The sequence below is a fragment of the Echeneis naucrates genome, chromosome 21 (assembly GCF_900963305.1).
Source record: "Echeneis naucrates chromosome 21, fEcheNa1.1, whole genome shotgun sequence".
NCBI classification, from domain to species: Eukaryota; Metazoa; Chordata; class Actinopteri; order Carangiformes; family Echeneidae; genus Echeneis; species Echeneis naucrates.
Genome location: NC_042531.1, coordinates 8,434,617 through 8,453,829, shown reverse-complemented (window position 1 = coordinate 8,453,829; position 19,213 = coordinate 8,434,617). Strand labels below are relative to the sequence as shown.

Below are 19,213 nucleotides of genomic sequence, written 5' to 3'. Positions count from 1 at the left end.
TCCATTTATAGTGAATGTGCAGTAATGAGACTATATTTGAAAGACTGCGATCCGTGAGATTGCTGACCTTTTTCTGTTGACTATATTTTAATGCTTTCATTGCTGCAGCTGACTACATTTCTAAATGATGAAATCTAAAGAAAATATGCTGTTTAGCCGTGTGAAGTATTATTTAAACATAATTTTTGCATCTCACATAAAAAATGCTTAGTATTAATGATATCAAAAGGTAGATTATGAATGCTGCTGTGCTTGAGTTTTAAATACAATATACAACTCATGCATACATACATAAACAGTCAATAGTACATTTTATTAAATCAGCAGAATTTTTAATTGTTCTCCGAAAAATAAATTAATAAATAATGATAATCACAATGTGGGATTCAAACTATTTTGCTGGATGTTCTATATTTATATTTGAACGTCATATAAAATATATTAATCTACACACATCTTAATCTCCTCTATGAAAACTCTAATCCTCTTAATCTTCATTGAGGCATGAACATCCAGTATGTTGTCCAGTTTTCATCCAACCCTGTGAATATTACACAAAGACACTTTCATGCAATTCACTGAACGTTTAATCACTTACAGTGCAGATCTAAACGCACAGTTTACTGTCCTCTAGCGGCTGGAAATTACAAGTATTATAAAGAACAGCGAACAAAGTGCAAAAGGTGTCTGCCTGATTTAAGATTGACGGAGCCAGTACAATGATGCCATGTGTTACATGACAGACTTGGAGGAAGGAACATAGCACAAGCTTGGTGTAAAGTCAGGTGGCCTGTGTGACTGTGAAGAGAAAAGAAGGGAGGGTTGAAACAAATCTCTCTTAATTCAGACATTGCCAAAATGGTCATTCGTCCCTAAGTGAGATGAATGAGGCTTCTGGTTGAGTGACTGGCTGATTGAACGGAGTGGGGATGTGAGGAAATTGAGTTGCCTGACCCATTGAAGGCCTTATAGGATGTAGTAGAGCAGAGCAAAGAAAGGAGATATGGCTGAAACACCTGGCCCCCAGGAAACACAAAGCTGTCTGACAATCTGAATTATCTGAGAGAATTCATCATTTATTTTTAGAGGGGGGTCTCGATTGGGAAGCACTGTGAGAATAATCTCAAAATAAACAAGTGTTCATCATTCAGGGAAATGCCACTGAAACTAAAATAGTGATATTTCGCTTTGCACCATCAGAAAGATTTAATAAGCTCGCTATAATGCAGCTGTAAGCAGATTTAAGTGTTAAAATAACTTCTTCTGTTGGTGCCCCTAAGTGAGAACTGGTACATAAACAGATAATGAATGCCAATATAGTAAAAGATATGCATTGTTATAATCTCAAATATGGAAAGCGTTTATAATGCAAAAAAAAGAAAAAAAGAAAAACAAAAGTAAACTAAATACTGATCATTTTACCCCTGACAAACAAAGCAGAAAATTAAAACACATTTCCCTGCTCCTCTCACTTACCTCATCCTTACTTAGCTGTGCATTCATCTTCACTGACATTTACCATTTAGAGATTTGCAATATTGAAAACCTGTATAAATAAGTAGACTTAAATATAAAATAAATATCATTAGGTATGCACATTATATACAGTTTATTTTTAAAATAACCATTCATCTTCAAGAAATAGATTCTTCTTTATTTATTCCCCAGTGCACAAGAGAGTTCACTGAGCAATATCTTAATGACCAGAGCCATTTTCATACCAAATACTTAAGATCTTCTTTGTCACAAAAACTTTTATGTGCCGTAGGCAACTCTGAGTTTCTTACTCAATATATCATTCATTCTCATTCTCAGAACGAAATCAGTATTTCTTATATAACAAATTCTATGTTGTAGTGAATTGGAGATGTTCACTTATTTTATTTTATATTTTCTTGAGTACACACAAAGTAAATAAAAAGCAACTGGATTTACTGATGAGGACCATGGAGTTTGAAGAAAAGCTTTAGGACAGAATTTGTCAGCTACATGGTAAAAAAACAAGAAGGAACAAAACAACAATCCAAAACTTGAAATTATACCTCTTATATCATACCTCACCTGAATTAAAATGAACCATATGTAGATTATTCTGTTGAACAAAACAGCACACAGCATTGCCACATATACCTGTAGCTTATATGAAAACATAAATAATTTATCAGTGATAGAAAAAAATGAAGGTAGAGAACACGTTGCTGCAACTCCAGCTGGTGAGGGACCAAGTTCAAGATGAGATATTTCAGCGGTGGATTACTCTGGCATGTTGATCTTATAACAGATGACAAGGAATGTGGCCCTCTCAAATAACAAGAATTGGCAGGCAGTGACTCACATCCACTGTCAGACAATAACAACAAGTGTGCCAGTGGAGAGCCTGACAGTCGTACAGTTAGTCAATTGCCAGAGCAGAAAAAATGTTTTAGGTGGCTCAAGCCTTTTTAATCCTCCAGTGGTCAGCAGGCAGCGTGCTGAAGTTGGATCTTGGTTTTGGATGCCTTGGTGTATTGACAAGAATGAATACTGTATTTTTACTTTTCCATTTAGCCATACTAGCAGGTAAGATCAAATCTTAAAGAACTGTTTGAAAACTTCAGTAAATGTGTACTTGTTCAACATATATGCACATATCAGCAGAGGGAAGTAAAAAGAAAAGTAGAAACTGCTCGCTTCATTAATTATTATCAATGAAAGTGCTCCTACTGTAGGTCAGTGTATGTTGATGTAGCTGAAACAACACAAGTGGGAAAATTTAAATTTGATTGACAAGGGCATGTGTGATGTTGTTATTCTGCTTTTCATCCCTTTACCTGTTTGCCACGACATGAAGTCATCTCCGTGCTTATTTCACATTTCGGTGATTACTTAGTTTGCTGAATTGAATGTCTTCAAGAATCATTCAACCTATCAGATAACACATTATTGGAAAATGACCTCCATTTCAAGGTTAGCTGAAAACTGAAAGGTGATCTGACTCTGGCTTGTGACAGATATGCTGCGGAAATAGAATATCTCTATTAACGCACCCTTACATGGGGGCTGCCATCAAACACTTAAATGCTGGATTGCCAAATTTAGACCCCAAATTGTGTTGACACACTGAATATATGTCTACATGAACATTTTTCAACAAATGTGTGAACATGCTTGATTTCGCTTTTGTTTGTAATTATCTCTTGTGTAGCTTAGAAATGTATTCATTAATTATTCTAAAATAAACAACATTCAAAAGTATCGAATGCCTTTAAGTTCAACCAAGCAAACATACAACACACGCACCATGAAAAGTGGGTTAGTTTCTTTTTGTCAGTTTTTAAAGGGTTAGTTTTAACTGATATAGGTCATTGAACTTCACAACATCAAATATCTCTCACCTATAGTATGACACTTATCACGTCTATTTTCAGCTCATACTAGATGAACTCACCTCCAGTATCATATGTTCTTAAAGGAATATTCTGTTTTGGCTCTGCATGTATACTTTCCAACACCCTCAAGAGGGAAATTGAAGAGTGAAGAGTCCAGCCCCAAAACAAAGAAACAGCCATTTCAAGTGTACAACTGCACAGTTCTATCTGTGGTGTCTCGTTTTAGGTGCTACCCAGGCGTCGTCTGATGAGACAAAACTGGTTAAAAAGCTTTTCACTGGTTATGATAAGGTCGTCCGTCCTGTCAATCACTTTAAGGAACCGGTGGTTGTCACTGTAGGCCTTCAGCTCATACAGCTCATCAGTGTGGTGAGATCTCGTGTCACACACTGCCGCCCAAGCTGCATTAAGATTCACCGGCATTCATTGACTAAACTCACTATCTCCACAGGACGAAGTCAACCAGATTGTCAGCAGCAACGTGAGACTGAAACAGGTTGGATTAGAGTAACGTTAATTTTTTTTAACTGTGATATCATAGTAGAAAAAAAAAAAAGTTTTACACCAATAGCCATCTTATCCATAGAGGCCAAAGTCAGTATCACATATCCTGGTCTTCTACTATTTTTCTTTCTTATTTGTCTGTTTTGTCTTGAGTAAACTGTCATTTCTCTCAGACCAGGTCGACACATGTTCTGACTAACATACAGAGTCAAATTAAACCTGGGAAATTGTCCAAATCACATTGCTGTTCTTTGACGGTGAAAATTTCACAGATATAGAAAATAATACAGCATTTTAGAATTGTATTTTCGCTTTTAATTATCATCTCTACAAACGTGTTTCACACTGCATGTATTCCGGCTTTCCTTGACACAGTAAAATGCACAATAATTAAATGGTTATAATGGTTGTCATTACAAAAACTTGCTTATCCCTATCTGTTTTTTTTTTCCAGCAATGGAAAGATGTGAACTTACAGTGGAACCCTGAGGATTATGGTGGCATCAAAAAGATCAGAGTTGCCTCCACTGACATTTGGCGGCCTGATCTGGTTCTCTATAACAAGTATGTCATCAGCATGCATTTGATCCAAGTCATGCCCTTCTGTTCTTTCTAAAATCCCTTCATTTTTATTACAAGAAACCTTACATGACCTGAAGCATCCAGACCTCTAGAAACAATCAGCACACCTGTCAGAGATGTTTTGAATCACACCTTCCTTTGCTCCAGTATTGGTTGTGTGAAAGCTCGAATTTCATCAGGCTAAATCTGGCCTTTCCAACCCCGCCTCTCTCCACACCATATGCTGCATATTACACGCTGCTGTTTTTCCCTGAAGACCGCACACCGACCAAAACATCTTGTGCCAGCCAGAATGCTGGTTGGCTGGGCTGTGCAACAGCAGCAGCTACCCATCCTCCGGCACTGATATCCTCCATTTAGCATTTAGCTTATTATGCCCCATGTTGATGCTGTCTGTTCTTGTCTTTGCCCACAGTGCAGACGGTGACTTTGCCATTGTTCATGAGACCAAAGTGCTGCTGGAGTACACAGGAATGATCACATGGAACCCACCTGCCATTTTTAAGAGCTACTGTGAAATTATTGTGCTGCATTTCCCCTTTGACCTTCAGAACTGCAGCATGAAGCTTGGCACCTGGACATATGATGGAAACTTGGTGGTTGTCAATCCTGTAATTCCACTCTCTCATCAAAGGGGATTTAAATTTGAGGGGGACAGACATATTCTCATTCTTGTTGAGAGTTAAAACCCTAACCCTAACCCTAACCATAACCACTCTCATGTCTGTCAAGTAAACTTAGTGTTAGTTTTGCTTAGTATGACGTCAGAATAAAGTTAGACGGGCTCTGTCCAAAAGTTAAAGTCATTAAAGTCAACCTGAAACTATCTAAAAAATTCACAAATGTTAAGAGATTTCAGTTTTTATGCTAAGATAAGCTAACCACTCAGTGGTAGTATCTTCATGTTTACCTAGCAAATACAAATGTGGTTACAATGTTATGAAATAACTTTCAGAAAAAGACTGAATATCAGACTATTCCTTTAAAATCCTCACTTGTGAATAGCAATTGTTTTTGAATGATGCTCTGCCATCATGGAAAACACCATAGATAATTTTAACCAATCTAACAAAAACGCCTCAAACAGCAAACCATTTAAATTGTGTATTCCTCATTAATTAATTATAAGCAGTATTCCATGGGAAAGAGGGTTAGGGTTAGGGTCTGTCATCCATGCAGTGTATACTAACATACATTACAGCATGTCATTGCCATGGATCCTGAATTCACAATTTTAGCAGTAAATCAGTGTAGGCCAGCAGAGCTTTGATGTAGTGGCTTCAACTTACATTTCATTGTGCTATTTAACAATATTTTTAAACTAATTTCCAGCTCTAGAATTGTCATGTGTGACATGCTTTATTATTGTTATTATTGTGAACCGAAGCGTTTCTTAGATGAAATACTACTAATAAAACAGAGAAAATATAAATAGTAAAACAATTGGATGCGTGGGAAATGATAAACAAGAAACAAGAAATCACTCGTTCTTCACCTTGTTGATCTTCTCCACTTCACCAGGACAGTGACCGCCCCGATCTGAGTCACTTTATGGAAAGTGGAGAGTGGGTGATGAAGGATTTCCGCAGTTGGAAGCACTGGGTGTACTACGCCTGCTGCCCAGACACCCCGTACTTGGACATCACCTACCACTTCCTCATGCTGCGGCTCCCACTGTACTTCATCGTCAACGTCATCATCCCCTGCATGCTCTTCTCCTTCCTGACTGGCCTTGTCTTTTATCTTCCCACAGACTCTGGTATGTTGTCGACCTATTCATTCAACATTGTCTCCTTACGCAGATCCCTGCATTCATTGCTTCGAAAAAGTATTTTTACAAATTCTGCTCACAAAAGAACTTGACAAGCACAGGACACAGCACAAAGACAATAAAATTCCTCATTCATTTCTCAGAAGTACATATAGAAATATGTCTTTCCAAAATCACGCTGTATATTTTATCTATGTTGTTAGCACAGCATGAACTCTTCGTTGGTTATAAAGAAAAGTCAGAGGAATCAGCAAATCTGAAGCAAGAATAATGTGATTGGATTAACCAGCTTGATGTCTTTATGTTAAAAATGGAGATGTAGCCCGCGGCAGGCACAAAGACTAAAAATGGGGAAACAAAATCCAATTAAAAGCAATTCACTTGTATCAGCATATGCTGTCTTGAAAATTTTAATATGATGACAAGAATATCTGTGATCCTGTAACTGTGTCCAGGCAAAAGTCAGTCCCACACAGACTGATTTAGGTCAGCCACTGTTTTGTTTCCATTTTTTGCTAATCAAAGTGAGCCAGGTGTTGAGTAAATGGATGTGTCTTCAGGTGACAGCCATTTCTGATCTCACCCTCTGCAGGAGAGCAAATGTCTATGACAATAACATGGCGCACACTAAATGGCATCCATGCTGAAGCCACCATCATTTCTGAAGTGTCCATCAAATTATTCAAGCTGTCGTGCTATTTGCTTATTCCACAGCTGCCGCAAGGATTAATATTATAAAAAGATAAGCTATTGCTCAGATGTAATGAATACAGGGTGTCTAGCTAAAGATAATGTGTATCCCTGTCTCTGGTTTCGTACTGAAGCAAACTGTATTTTGGAAGAAGCATTTTCCTTATTTTCTATGTTTTTATGGTATGAACACGGTGTTGGACAAATCTTTGTTTTTAATGCTGCTTGTCGCTCTGAAGTGTCTCTACACCTTCCACAGGAAGTGAACTGCTTGTGTGCACATCTGGCTGTGCTCCCAGTGTGTAGGTCTGCCTCATTACCCAGAGTCCCTCTGTGCTGTCATGTCTGAAAGCAGGCCTTAGCTTTAATGTATAATACATCACTTGATCCCTGTTTCTGATATGGCGGCTGACAGGATAGTGTGAAGCTGAAAGAGAAGCTGGTGCCAAAAGATCCTCTCTCAGGGATAACTGCTGTTAGAGAGCAACAAAAACATGTCTTGCCTTTCAGAGTCAGAGTCTGTTTCCTTGTTCTATTGTTAGTCCAAGAGAAAAATGTCTCACTTTTAAAACACAATTCACCTGTGTGTGTTTACAGTGTAGTAGTTGAGCTGTTGTATAATCACTTGAGCTTAGCTCCATAATATATGACTGGGAATGGGTTGAAGTATTGGAGTCGATAAAAGCAGGCCAACACAAACAGCTCCCTCTTGTGGGATCTAATGAATGATTGCATGATGGTATACGCTGTCAAAATCATGTTTGGTGTGACTGTTCAGTATTTCCAACTCTATTTTTTTGCTTCCTTCATCTAAAATGGAGGAGTCTTTAAGAAACACAGAATATTTCATTGAACCTGGAAATGATGCCTGCACTTTTCATTTAAAGAAACATCTTATCAGTTCTTTTTTTTTGTTTGTTTGATTCATGAGATTCAATGAGATTCAAAGCCTTTTGTCATCTTGCCACTCCGTGATCAGTTAAGCTAAAACTCTAATCAATGGTGATGATTATTTGAAAGATTTTTAGAGCCCTTAATATTATTCAATAAGAAACAAGTGGAAGTTGCAGTGTATCAAAAACTGGGTTTTCGAGAGTTAATACAATCAAAAGCAACTTAAAATAATCACACATCATGGTCGTTTCAGCAGCTCTTTCGCATGTATTTACTAATGAAGATCATCTGTGACACAATGGACCTTCAGATGAGATTCTTTTGTCAAAAGTTTTCAGCTGCAGATTTCGAATCACTTTCTGACATCAAGGCTTGGAACCACCAGTGTAAATTTCGGTTTGTCGTGACTTATTTGTTATACAAGAGCATCTTGTCTGACATGTTGTGCCTCGTGAAAATTTTCAGGGAAGCTGACAAACCAGCAGGAGTGAAGATATTTTCTTGTGTCTTCCAGGTGAGAAGATGACGCTCAGCATCTCTGTCCTGCTTTCTCTGACTGTGTTCCTGCTCGTCATTGTGGAGCTGATCCCTTCCACCTCCAGTGCCGTGCCTCTCATTGGGAAGTACATGCTGTTCACCATGGTCTTTGTCATTGCCTCTATCATCATCACTGTCATTGTGATCAACACCCACCACCGCTCACCAAGCACTCACACAATGCCGGACTGGGTCCGCACGGTGAGGGCCGGACAGAGTGATAGCTTCATATCATTTTGATTGCAGTAATTCATAGCCACAATTGAATCCATCTCATTCCTAGCTTGGCAAACTCTAGAAAACTATTCTTTACCCTTATCCTCAGTTTTACATTGCCATCTAGTGGTGTAGAGACAAAAATGCATTTTTAATTATTTATTCTTTGACTCTGGCTACACTGATGATTGCTCACAGTAGGCCTACCTCTCCTCTGTCTCCCTTTACGGCAGGTTTTTATTGAAACTATTCCAAACATCATGTTCTTTTCAACAATGAAGCGCCCTGGAAAAGAAAAACCAACTAAAAACACTTATGGTGGGGATTTTGATATCTCAGACATCTCCGGCAACCAGAGTACTGCTATTCCTTACCAGTCACCCATCACCAAGAATCCTGATGTCCGCAGTGCTATTGAAGGAGTGAAGTACATTGCGGAGACCATGAAATCAGATGAGGAATCCAACAATGTAATCAGTCTCACACAGAAAATAGCTGTGCTGTGGTTCTTTTTTGAGTCGAGCTCTTGTTTGCCTGACATGTTGTCCCTCTTTCCTTCCAGGCTGCTGAAGAGTGGAAGTTTGTTGCCATGGTGTTGGATCACATTCTGCTCTGCATCTTCATGGCTGTGTGTCTCATTGGCACGCTGGGTGTTTTTGCAGGTCGTCTCATTGAGCTAAGCATGCTCTAAAGGCCCATGCCCGACATTTTACCAGTTTGACCTTGAATAATTTTGTTAAACAATGTGAAACCTATTTCCTTTGTTTCTGGAGCTGTATTATTCTGCATTATAATATTGCGAAATCTTATGGAAGCTTCTGTTTGTTTGCATGTGGATTTTGAAGAATTGCACTCTTCTGAAGATATCAGAGGGATGTGTTGTATATAATATTGTGTTTATAGGAAACAAGTTAATTAAAGGGGTTTTCTCAATTTCCTTGATTTTTGTATGTTGTGTTTTTCTTGATAAATTCTATGTGACTTAAACCAAAAGATCATTTAGGTGTCATGAAAACCACCCACTGGTAAATACAAAAATTTAATTTTATGTAATATAAAGATAAATTAGTGCTGACAACAAAATTAATGCGTAAGTCTAATTTTTTGATTCAGATCCTCCCACAGTTGTGGGTCATTTGGAAGGACATAATAGATCTTTTGGCAAACAATAACCAACTCCCTGAAGCTGCTCAAATTGTGCCTCTCTTCGCTGTGTACTTGTTTGTTTTGCATGATATTGTGTGTGTAAATTTTTCTACCAACCATATATTTGATATTCAAATATGGCTGTGAATTTCCACCTTCACATTTTTAGTTCTAGCATATGCTTTGACCTGATTACTTTTATTTTATATCATCAACCTGTGATAAAATCAAGGAAGAAGATTTTGACAACAGAAGCCCTCTGAGTCCAGTTCCTCTGACAACTCTGTGTGGCACAGGCCTGTCTTTGGTTAACTTATCAAAGGCAAAACATGACGCTGTCATTATCGTACAATGTAAGGGTCTATATATCCTGCCGCTAACATGACGGCATGAAAAACACAATATAACTTTATCTGACTTTGTATAATAGCATTCGATAATGAATTTTGATGCTTTGCTTGTTGTTTGACAAAATATATGAAACAGTGAACAAAGAAGTTCAACAAAGCTCTTTCCATGTAAGATATATAGAACCATCTAGAAATGTTGCTGACCAAGCACTCCTTACTTTTTAATGCTGACAGTTTTGTTTAACTTGGTATTCAGGATGTAATGAAGCTCAATTATGCCCTTTGAAAGCCTCAAGGTTGCAAAATAATATTTCTTTATGCTTGATGTGACTCTTAGTAACCACTTCCTCTCTAGTCAGCTTTCATATGACAAGATGGTAGTGGGAGGACCAGACAGACATGCAGCTGTTCAGAGAAGAGGAACAAAGTACATTTCGAATTTGTCCAGAATTATAGATAAGAATCATAAATGAAGGCAACTCCCGAGAATATAATGCTGACAGAGGAATATGAAGGAGGAACATTTATTGATATACGAGTGGGATTTTAAATACACACAAACATTTGTATGTACACAATTTCCTGATTTAACTGAAATGCAAATTTGATTGGGACTAGGATTTGTGTTTTTTTTCCTCTGACTTACTGTATGTGATTGGGGGTCGTTAGGCCAAAGTTCATGGTTTGTTGTCACTGTGTACTTGTGTTTGTTCTTCAGACATTTATGTGAGCTTTGGGCTCATGGATACAGTTCATGTTTCCCCCGGTGTCGGTCAGAGGCTGAGCCCGGGCCCGCCCCTCTGCCCGGGAGCTCGACACACCATTGGTGCAGTTGGACGGACGAATCGCGGATTACGAAAGTTGCTGAGTGGGCTCTAAAGTGGCATTTCCACGGGCACGACGGAGAAACACCGACAAAGACGACCGAAGTCCCGCCGACAGCTCAGCGTTAGCGGGCTGACGGAGCAGTCGGACCGCCCGTCGACGGTGACTCTCCGGCCGGCTAACTGTTAGCTCCTCCGCCGGCGCCGTGTCGGAGGCACATGGTTCATGAAGGGGGCACAGCTGTCAGAGGTGAGGGACACTTCAAATCTGTGATTTAAGAAGAAAATTAGCGTTAACAGCTTCACAGCTCTACACTTCAGATCTGTCGTTTAGAAAGACACACAGCCCGCACACGGAGATGGAGTAAAAGTTACGGCCTCTTTGGGGGTGTAACTCCCTGAGATCTCTCCTTAAACCGCGTCCTCCCTCTTTCCACCGCAGTCACAGGACCTCGGCGCTGACATGACCAGCCAGCCACCGTAATCCGCCAACCGATCGACGATGGGCGCGATGGAGACCCCGGACGGACCCTCCGTGTTCAACTACTCCTCCTCCGGGGAGGAAGACCCGGACGGTCCGGCTCTCTCTTCCGCGATGACCATTGAAAAGCTCTTCCCGGCTCTGCTGGAGTGTTTTGGGATAATCCTGTGCGGATATGTCGCCGGGAGGGCAAACATCATCACCCCGACCCAGGCCAAAGGACTGGGGAACTTTGTGTCCAAATTCGCCCTCCCGGCGCTGCTCTTCAAAAACATGGTGCTGCTGGACTTTGGAGATGTCATCTGGTCTTTTCTGTGGAGCATCCTGGTGGCCAAAGTGTCGGTGTTTGTCATCGTCTGTGTGCTCACACTGATAGTCGCCAGTCCTGACAGCCGCTACAGCAAAGCTGGCCTTTTCTCTATATTTGCCACACAGAGCAACGACTTTGCTTTGGGATATCCTATAGGTGAGTGTGATGCCGTAAAGCCCACCACCCACAGTGCTGTAGCTGTAATCAGTGTCTTCATGCACGTCAAAACTAATGCATCATCATACATTTGCTACACTTTCAACCTTAGTTTACTGAATTGGATATAAAAGCATTCTACATACTACATATACAGCATACTTCTGCATGGTTTGTGAAAGAACCATCTTGGTTTTTTTGCAGCATGTGTGCGCAGTTTTTTTTTTACATTTTTTTGTTTATTTTAAAGAAATCTTTTTGGAATATTGTTCACCCACTGTATGTTAGAGCAGCTTTGCATGTATTCAACCTTCTACTGTGAAATATAGCAAAAGCCAGATCGATCCGAGTACTCAGGTTTTGTTGTTTATTAAGTGTCTTGACTGCAGCCTTGCCACATTCCAGCTTACTGAACCATCTGTAATATCTTTATCCCCAGTTGAAGCCCTATACCAGAACACGTATCCAGAGTACCTGCAGTACATCTATCTGGTTGCTCCTGTGTCCCTGATGCTTCTAAATCCCATCGGTTTTGCTTTTTGTGAGATCCAGAAGTGGAAGGATGAGGGAAACCACCAGCAAACCAAAATTCTGATAGCGGGACTCGTAGTGCTACAAGTCTTGAAGAACCCCATTGTATTCATGGTTGTCATCGGCATCATCGCCCACTTTGTCCTGCACCAGACAATTCCTGCCTTCATGGCAGAGTTTGTTGATGGCTTGGCCAACTCTTTTGGGGGAGCAGCTCTGTTCTATTTGGGTCTGTCCATGGTGGGGCAGTTAAGGAAACTGACAAGATCCACAGTTGTTACTCTGATATTACTCATCACCGCAAAGCTGTGAGTGTGAAACACCAACGTCTTCCCTGCAACTGATGGTCATTTTGTATAAGAAATGACCTTGTGTAATCAGATGACCTTGCAATTTCATAATGAGACATCATAGACAGAGTCAGCAAGTGAGAGCTTAAAAAAGCTCTCTGAATATGTGCTTTCTACTGATAGCTTGGATGACTCAGACCTCTTTGAGACCAAATACCTTTTACTGAATGGATGACATATTAAGAGGGATCAGCAGGGTGTAGCATAATAATAGCTTGTGTGTGTAAATGTTTGCACAGCTTTGCATTTCACAGAATAATTTTACCTAAACCCTCAAAAAACGTCTCATAACATAAACGTTCTGATTTGACTTTCAGGTTGCTAATGCCTCTGATTTGTAAAGACATGGTGGATCTGTTGGACAACTCCAACACCAGTAGTTTGAACCATTCAAGCCTCTCCAATTATGCCTTTTTGTATGGAGTGTTTCCCACTGCACCGAGTGTGGCTATCTATGCAGTCTACTATAATGCAGAGCTAGAAGTTGTAAGTTGTTTTAATCTACCCACCAGCTTTCTATCTGCCATCTCGCCACTGTACTGCGTTTTTCCTTTGCAACTTAATTTTGTATTCTTCTTTTCAACAGGTAACCTCTGGGATGGTGATCAGCACTTTTCTCTCAGCGCCGATTATGTATGTATCTGCTTGGTTACTGTCAAGCCGCTGGATGGATCCTCAGTTTTTGATGAACTCACTGCAGAGTGTCAGCTTTAATATAAGCATAGTCAGTGTAGTTGCAATGGTGAGCACCAACTAGTCACTTCATTATAATATATTATGCACATATTGGATAATGTTTTATAAGTTGTAGGTGACTTTCTATCATCTTATTGGTTTTTTTTTTATGTTGTGGGAACTGAGGTGAAGAGTGATGTTAAAAAAGCTTTATGAAGCATTTTTTCAAAAACGTGTCATGTCACATCAGTTGAGAGACCACTTTCAGAAAAATCATAGTTTTTAACACAATTCACTGAGTTTGGTTTCTATCATTGCATTGTTTCAGACAGATAAAGCGAAACTGGTACACCTTTTAACCTAAAAAGGGGCTATCGCTTGGAGGATGTGCAAGTGAATGTTTCACAAACTTACTTCCTAATTCCTTCTTACTTCTGCCTATTTCTAATGAAATATGTATATATAAAGAATGACACAGTCTATACAGACTTATATTGTTTGTTTTCTGTGGTATCTTGTATTTTGTACTTCTTAAAGATGTCCTTTGGTTAAATAATTTAATCCGTCTCTTGAAAGCTTAAATAGTAGTTTGATTTAGCATCAGCACACAAGTCTTTGTGTTGGTAAACATGGAGAATTCAAAATGCCTCTTTTCTCTGACAGGTGTGGACAATTGCTGTTATGATTTTAAGCAAGAAATTCAAGAAGCTACCTCATATGTTCACTGTCAACCTTTTCGTGGCACAGGTAAACACACATGCACAATCAACCTGAATAGGTTTTGTCATTCCATTATTAAACTGACAAAAGAAATCTAGCTGTAAGTGAAACCTTACACCAATCAATCATTTTATTTTTATTTCCTCTCCAGTTTCTAACTTGTATCGGGATGATCCTGTGGAAATTCGTGGTAAAAGGAGATAGCTTCATTGGGCAGGTCCTGACTTTCACATTATTATGTATCTCGCTCTACAGTACTTATGTGTGGCCTGGTATGTTGTGAATGCACACACCCATCTGCTCACATCAACCTCACATTAAACTATTTAGTATTACATAGAAGTATTCTCATTTATGAGGTTTGATTGCTATTCTTTCATACTTTTTTTTTAGGTTTGATAGCACTCTCACTTGTGCTCATGAAAAATCGCAAGGATACAAGAGTCTCTCCGGGTGTGTTCGTCATAATAGGCTGGGGGTGAGTCACTTTGTAGACAGAAATGAAACCACACTCGTTTATCTGGTTCATTAAGAGGTGGAACTACAATGACAGTTGGACCAGGATTTCAGTGTTGGATGGTTTCGCTCCCTAAAACTTTTGTTTGACTTTTTTATGCTATCGGTGATGTTCTTTTGTGTGTGTGTGTAAAGTTTTCTTCTCTATTAACAGGGTTCCAACCTTAGTAACTGCAGCATTGCTCATATGTGGCAAAAAAATGTCTGGCACTATTGACTCATCATTCTTTTACGGCAAAGAGCAGGTAACAACATGAATGACAGTTGTATTCCTGTTCTCCTGGTGGTTAGAATCTGTTAAGTACCCACATGACAATTGCTTAAAAGTCTAAATACCATGTTTATGTATATTGACAGATCATTTGCACCATAGTCATAGTTGCCTTCAGCCTGTTGCTGGGAGGGGGTTCACTTGTGTGTCTCAGTAGAGGAAGCTGGGCCCAGAATGACGAAATCCAAGAGGACAACCCTTCATTTGGCACTGGAGAGGATTTTATAACTGAGGTTGAACCAGGGAATCAAACATTGGTTGAGCCCAATACACCATCAGAGCTCAACAGAGGTACTTTAGTTTACAACAAGCACTTGAAAAATCAAATCTAGTAAGTTTGTTTAGAGGTGTCACTTACTTGACACTGAGTAAAGACACAGTTTCTACTTCCAATATTGAAAGTACAGCCACAATAGTTGAGTGATAAAACATGGAGAAAGAGAACTTGCTGGATGTACTTATCTGGAGTGAACAGCTAAGTTCCTTGATGATAATAATTAGAAGAATTTACTTCTTAGAAATGATCCCGTCAAAAATATTCAGTATGACTTTTACTTGTCATGTAATGTCATTTCAGCAAATGAGTTCATATTAATTGCCATTGCAATGCACCATCTCTTTCCATCTGGTATGAACAGCACTGGTGTTGCAGTCACTTTGACTTTCACTTTGTTATCAGAATGCCTCATATGTGACTGTGCACCACCCCAGCCCATGCCTGACATGATCATCAGTACAAATATTAACAACGCGCCAGCCCCTCTCACAGGTATTGTATTGATAAGCAAATGAGAAGGATTGTCATTCATATTGGCACCCAACAACCATGAATTGAAGATTTGTTCAAGGAAAATGCAACCTTTTTTCTAAAGTTCCTGAATCAGTATTTTAAATTCCTCCATCCCCTCACCCCACAGGTCAGTGTGAGAATAGATGCGAGTCAACAGACTGTCTGCTTGTCCAAGTGGAAGAGCTCCAACAGGTTGCAGATAGACAAGTGGCCCGTCATGTGCTCTTATGTCTGCTTCTGACTGTCAGCTTGCTTGCTGTGAGTAAACCACCACCTTTCACTACCACACATGAAGTCGCTCTTTCTACCTGCATTATTATATTTAGCGCATCACAAACCAAATCAGACACAAGTGGTTGAGCTGTGTAATTTCTACCTTCTGTCAGTGTCAGAGGAAGACTTATCCAAAGAAACCCATTTAATAACAAAAGTATATAATATCATATTAAAATATGTAATGTTAATTCCATTAACTCTGATATGGTGTGGTTTCTGTGAGTCTAAAAATATTTAGAAGAAATTATTAATACTCAACTTTTAAGGCTGTTCAAACCTTAATTGCTGTTTTCACAGAACTTGTCCAGTTGCTTGTGGTTGCTATTCAACCGCGTTCCTGGTAGACTCTACTTGGAGCTGGTGTTCTTCTGCGCTGTGGCTAACTATGGACAGGTTAGGCTCAAATAATGTCAGACTGAAATTGTAAGTATATGTTGTCATACAGTGTTTTGACATGTTTTCTGTTCCCAGGGTTTACTCTCTTTTGCTCTCTTTGGGCTGGACAAGCATTTGATTATATTGCCATTTAAAAAGAGGTAAAATACATTTAAAGCTTTGGTAAACTTACAAATGATTCCATATACTGTGTCCTTGCCTTTTATAAATTTTGTTATTGTGAATGGTCTTTAGGTTACGGAATCTATGGTATGGAAAGAAGCAAGAAGAACAGCTGCCGAGTGATTTACCAGAAGATGTTAGAATGACAACCATGCAGTTTATCAAATACCACAAAGAACAGTGTTTTCATGACATTGTGAAAAAGAGAAGGTGAGAACACCTACTTGTACTCTCTGCTACTGCAGTCAGATGTTTCTGCGAAAATATTTTTCTACAAATCTTTTTGAGTCGGGGTGTCACACTCAATCACTCAAGGGGCCAAAACTATACTTTTTCCAGTAAAATAAATAAATTTGCAAATAATTTGTTTTCCATTAAAAATATCTGCTGCCAAAATGATAAAATTTCAAAACATGACCATGCTGATGCAAACTTGTAAATTGGATTTGTTATTTTATTTTTTTTTTAATTCCAGCCACATCAGCTCCACAAACAGGACACACAGGTCTACCAGCAATGTCAATAAACATATACACCCACCTGTTTTGAAAGCCCATGTTGTCAAAGTCCACTTTTCATTTGACCATTTTTAGGTGCAAGCTTAAATGTAACTGTATGCGCTGTTACTTGTAAACTTCCACAGATGCCTGATTGATGTGCTATCAGGGAAGCGGGAATTAGGGTGCTCGCAGGTAGCCTAATTTTCAACACGGCTGCTGCTGTGCTGCATTATGGGATTTGTATTATGAGTGTTATGATTGCCTCATACCACCAGGTCACTAAAAGTTTGACATATGAAATGATCTTGCAGGCTGGGTGTTTCCCACAGGCCTCAAGTTTGACATGTATGTTGTTGAGTAATTCACAAACCACTATATACTAAAACAACACTCTTGTCTTTGGGCTCTCTCTGGTTTTCTGTTTCTTGTAGCTATCTGTCAAGAAAATCGAACAGACTTTTGGGTGAATGCTTCTTTTGACTTTCAGGTGTGGAAGGAGGACGGTGGTGGACTGCTTTCTTGGCTGTGAACTTGTGGAGTGGCTTCAACAGGTGGGCCTGGCTCAGGACTGTGGTGAGGCGGTACTCTATGGGATTCGTTTACAGCAGGGCGGTGTTCTTCAGTGCATTAACCAGGAGTATGGCTTTCAAGACAGTCGCCTTTATTACCGCTTCACCACATAAAATTATCTATAATTTCATAACACGATCCTTGAGGTAAATGACATTTAAATCCTTTATTTGAAAGCCGTAGAGCACCTCCTGAGGTGGTGTAATAGGAGGAACAAGTTCCTCCTAAATCTATTTTTATCCCCACCTTGTATAGTACAGAAATTCCCAGTATGCTGTTGCATTAGATAACATTACATTTGCATATTGGAACACTTAGAATTGTTAAACAAAAAAGGCCACAATGCTGTCTATTGTGTGGAGTTGATGTGAAAGGGAACTAGAAAACTTTATGTACCATGTACATAAAGCAATGTATGAGGGATTTTTTTCTAAGACTTCAAATCTTTTTTAACATTTATGATTTCACTCACGTATTTGACTACTGATGTAAGGAAATGTAGCACACTTGTTGCAGCATTGTTTCAGGGCAGTACTGGAGCTGCCACATGGTGATGTATACGGTAAGCTCGAGAATTTGATCAGGCAGACAGTTTCGGCAATAATTAAAGATTAGCCAGTTACTTTTTATACACCTATGGTTGATTTACATGTCTGACAGACATCAGATTTTCCTCTATTATTTGGTAATGAGGCTATTCAGTAAAAATGTCAACGTAACTGACAGGACTCATTGATAAAACCAGAAAAAAAAGATGTGATTTCTTTTAACATACTTTTTTGAATAGCAGGCATTTCTAATCCTTGGGGGTCATTCTACACTCGTATAATTTTAATCCTGGAAATATACTCACTTAAACTTGGAATACATCATTTTATCCCCTTATATGAGCAACAATCTCAAAAAAAGGTGCCCTAAGAAATCAGTTATATATTTGAGTAGTAAAAACTCCCACTCATCTGATGAGTGCTATATAAATACATACATAGGTTGTATTTTCCCTATCTATCTAAGGTGCTTGTCAAAGTATCTTTAACCATTTCAGTGTTTTATTTATTTATTTTTTTTTGCTATTTTATTCATAATTAAACTACTGTGGCCAGTTCGTTACTGGTATTATAGCATGAAGCACAAATGTTACCACTCAATGTGACTTGAAACAGAAGTGATTACACTGATTACTGGGACTGTGTGTGCACTACTCACTAGACAATGGGCCAGTTTGGAAAAACTATTTTAAACTAAGAGTTTGCATCCTCTACATGTTTATGATTTTTTTTTATTATTATTTTACTTCTCTTAATAACTCAAGGCTGGTTTTAAAAAAAGGGCCATGATTGTTAATAGTCAGAACCACTGTGTTGCTGACTGAATAAATGTCAGATTTCAGTGTTAACACATATGCTTGGTTTAAAATGTTCACCTTGACTCTGGAAAACATAGTATCTTATAGTGTTTTCAAAATGAGTGTCAGTGAGGTAGAAGCTGCTGTTCTAAAATCATCTCAGGTGTGATGATATAATTAGAAATCTTGACAAGATTTGTGCTTACTTGTGTCATACAAATGATGTGAAATAACAACTGATTGTCTTTTTAATAAAAAAAACACTCTAAAACAATATGTAAC

General features: G+C 38.9%; 2 protein-coding genes across 3 annotated transcripts; both read left to right on the top strand.

The window, feature by feature from the left end:
• Window positions 1-2,381: 2,381 nt before the first annotated feature.
• On the top strand, window positions 2,382-9,493 carry LOC115061741 (acetylcholine receptor subunit alpha). The gene is made up of 9 exons (XM_029530232.1): window positions 2,382-2,559; window positions 3,595-3,737; window positions 3,820-3,864; window positions 4,327-4,436; window positions 4,870-5,065; window positions 5,976-6,213; window positions 8,324-8,547; window positions 8,796-9,032; window positions 9,125-9,493. The coding sequence occupies exons 1-9, from the start codon at window positions 2,517-2,519 to the stop codon at window positions 9,251-9,253; spliced, it is 1,365 nt and encodes a 454-aa protein (XP_029386092.1). The 5' UTR covers window positions 2,382-2,516; the 3' UTR covers window positions 9,254-9,493.
• Window positions 9,494-10,486: 993 nt separating this feature from the next.
• gpr155a (G protein-coupled receptor 155a) lies at window positions 10,487-19,212 on the top strand. 2 transcript variants are annotated; one of them, XM_029530350.1, is made up of 17 exons: window positions 10,487-10,624; window positions 10,777-11,132; window positions 11,325-11,829; window positions 12,269-12,668; window positions 13,028-13,196; window positions 13,297-13,452; window positions 14,049-14,132; window positions 14,257-14,377; window positions 14,499-14,583; window positions 14,776-14,866; window positions 14,979-15,183; window positions 15,572-15,661; window positions 15,810-15,940; window positions 16,256-16,351; window positions 16,430-16,494; window positions 16,589-16,726; window positions 16,992-17,639. In XM_029530350.1, exons 3-17 carry the CDS (start codon window positions 11,385-11,387, stop codon window positions 17,107-17,109), a joined length of 2,394 nt encoding a protein of 797 aa, XP_029386210.1. In that variant the 5' UTR covers window positions 10,487-10,624; window positions 10,777-11,132; window positions 11,325-11,384; the 3' UTR covers window positions 17,110-17,639. The 2 variants fall into 2 exon arrangements, with proteins under 2 accessions (XP_029386210.1, XP_029386209.1); XM_029530349.1 differs by having other exon boundaries at window positions 10,488-10,624; window positions 17,504-19,212.
• Window position 19,213: the final 1 nt, after the last annotated feature.

Bases quoted from the DNA above. Each gene is read 5' to 3' on its own strand.
- LOC115061741 (XM_029530232.1), top strand. From the start codon at position 2,517: ATGAATACTGTATTTTTACTTTTCCATTTAGCCATACTAGCAG. The intron at 2,560-3,594 runs GTAAGATCAAAT...GTCTCGTTTTAG, and splicing joins CCATTTAGCCATACTAGCAG to GTGCTACCCAGGCGTCGTCT. The intron at 6,214-8,323 runs GTATGTTGTCGA...TGTGTCTTCCAG, and splicing joins TTATCTTCCCACAGACTCTG to GTGAGAAGATGACGCTCAGC.
- gpr155a (XM_029530349.1), top strand. From the start codon at position 11,385: ATGGGCGCGATGGAGACCCCGGACGGACCCTCCGTGTTCAACTACTCC. The intron at 15,184-15,571 runs GTACTTTAGTTT...CTTTGTTATCAG, and splicing joins ACCATCAGAGCTCAACAGAG to AATGCCTCATATGTGACTGT. The intron at 16,495-16,588 runs GTAAAATACATT...AATGGTCTTTAG, and splicing joins ATATTGCCATTTAAAAAGAG to GTTACGGAATCTATGGTATG.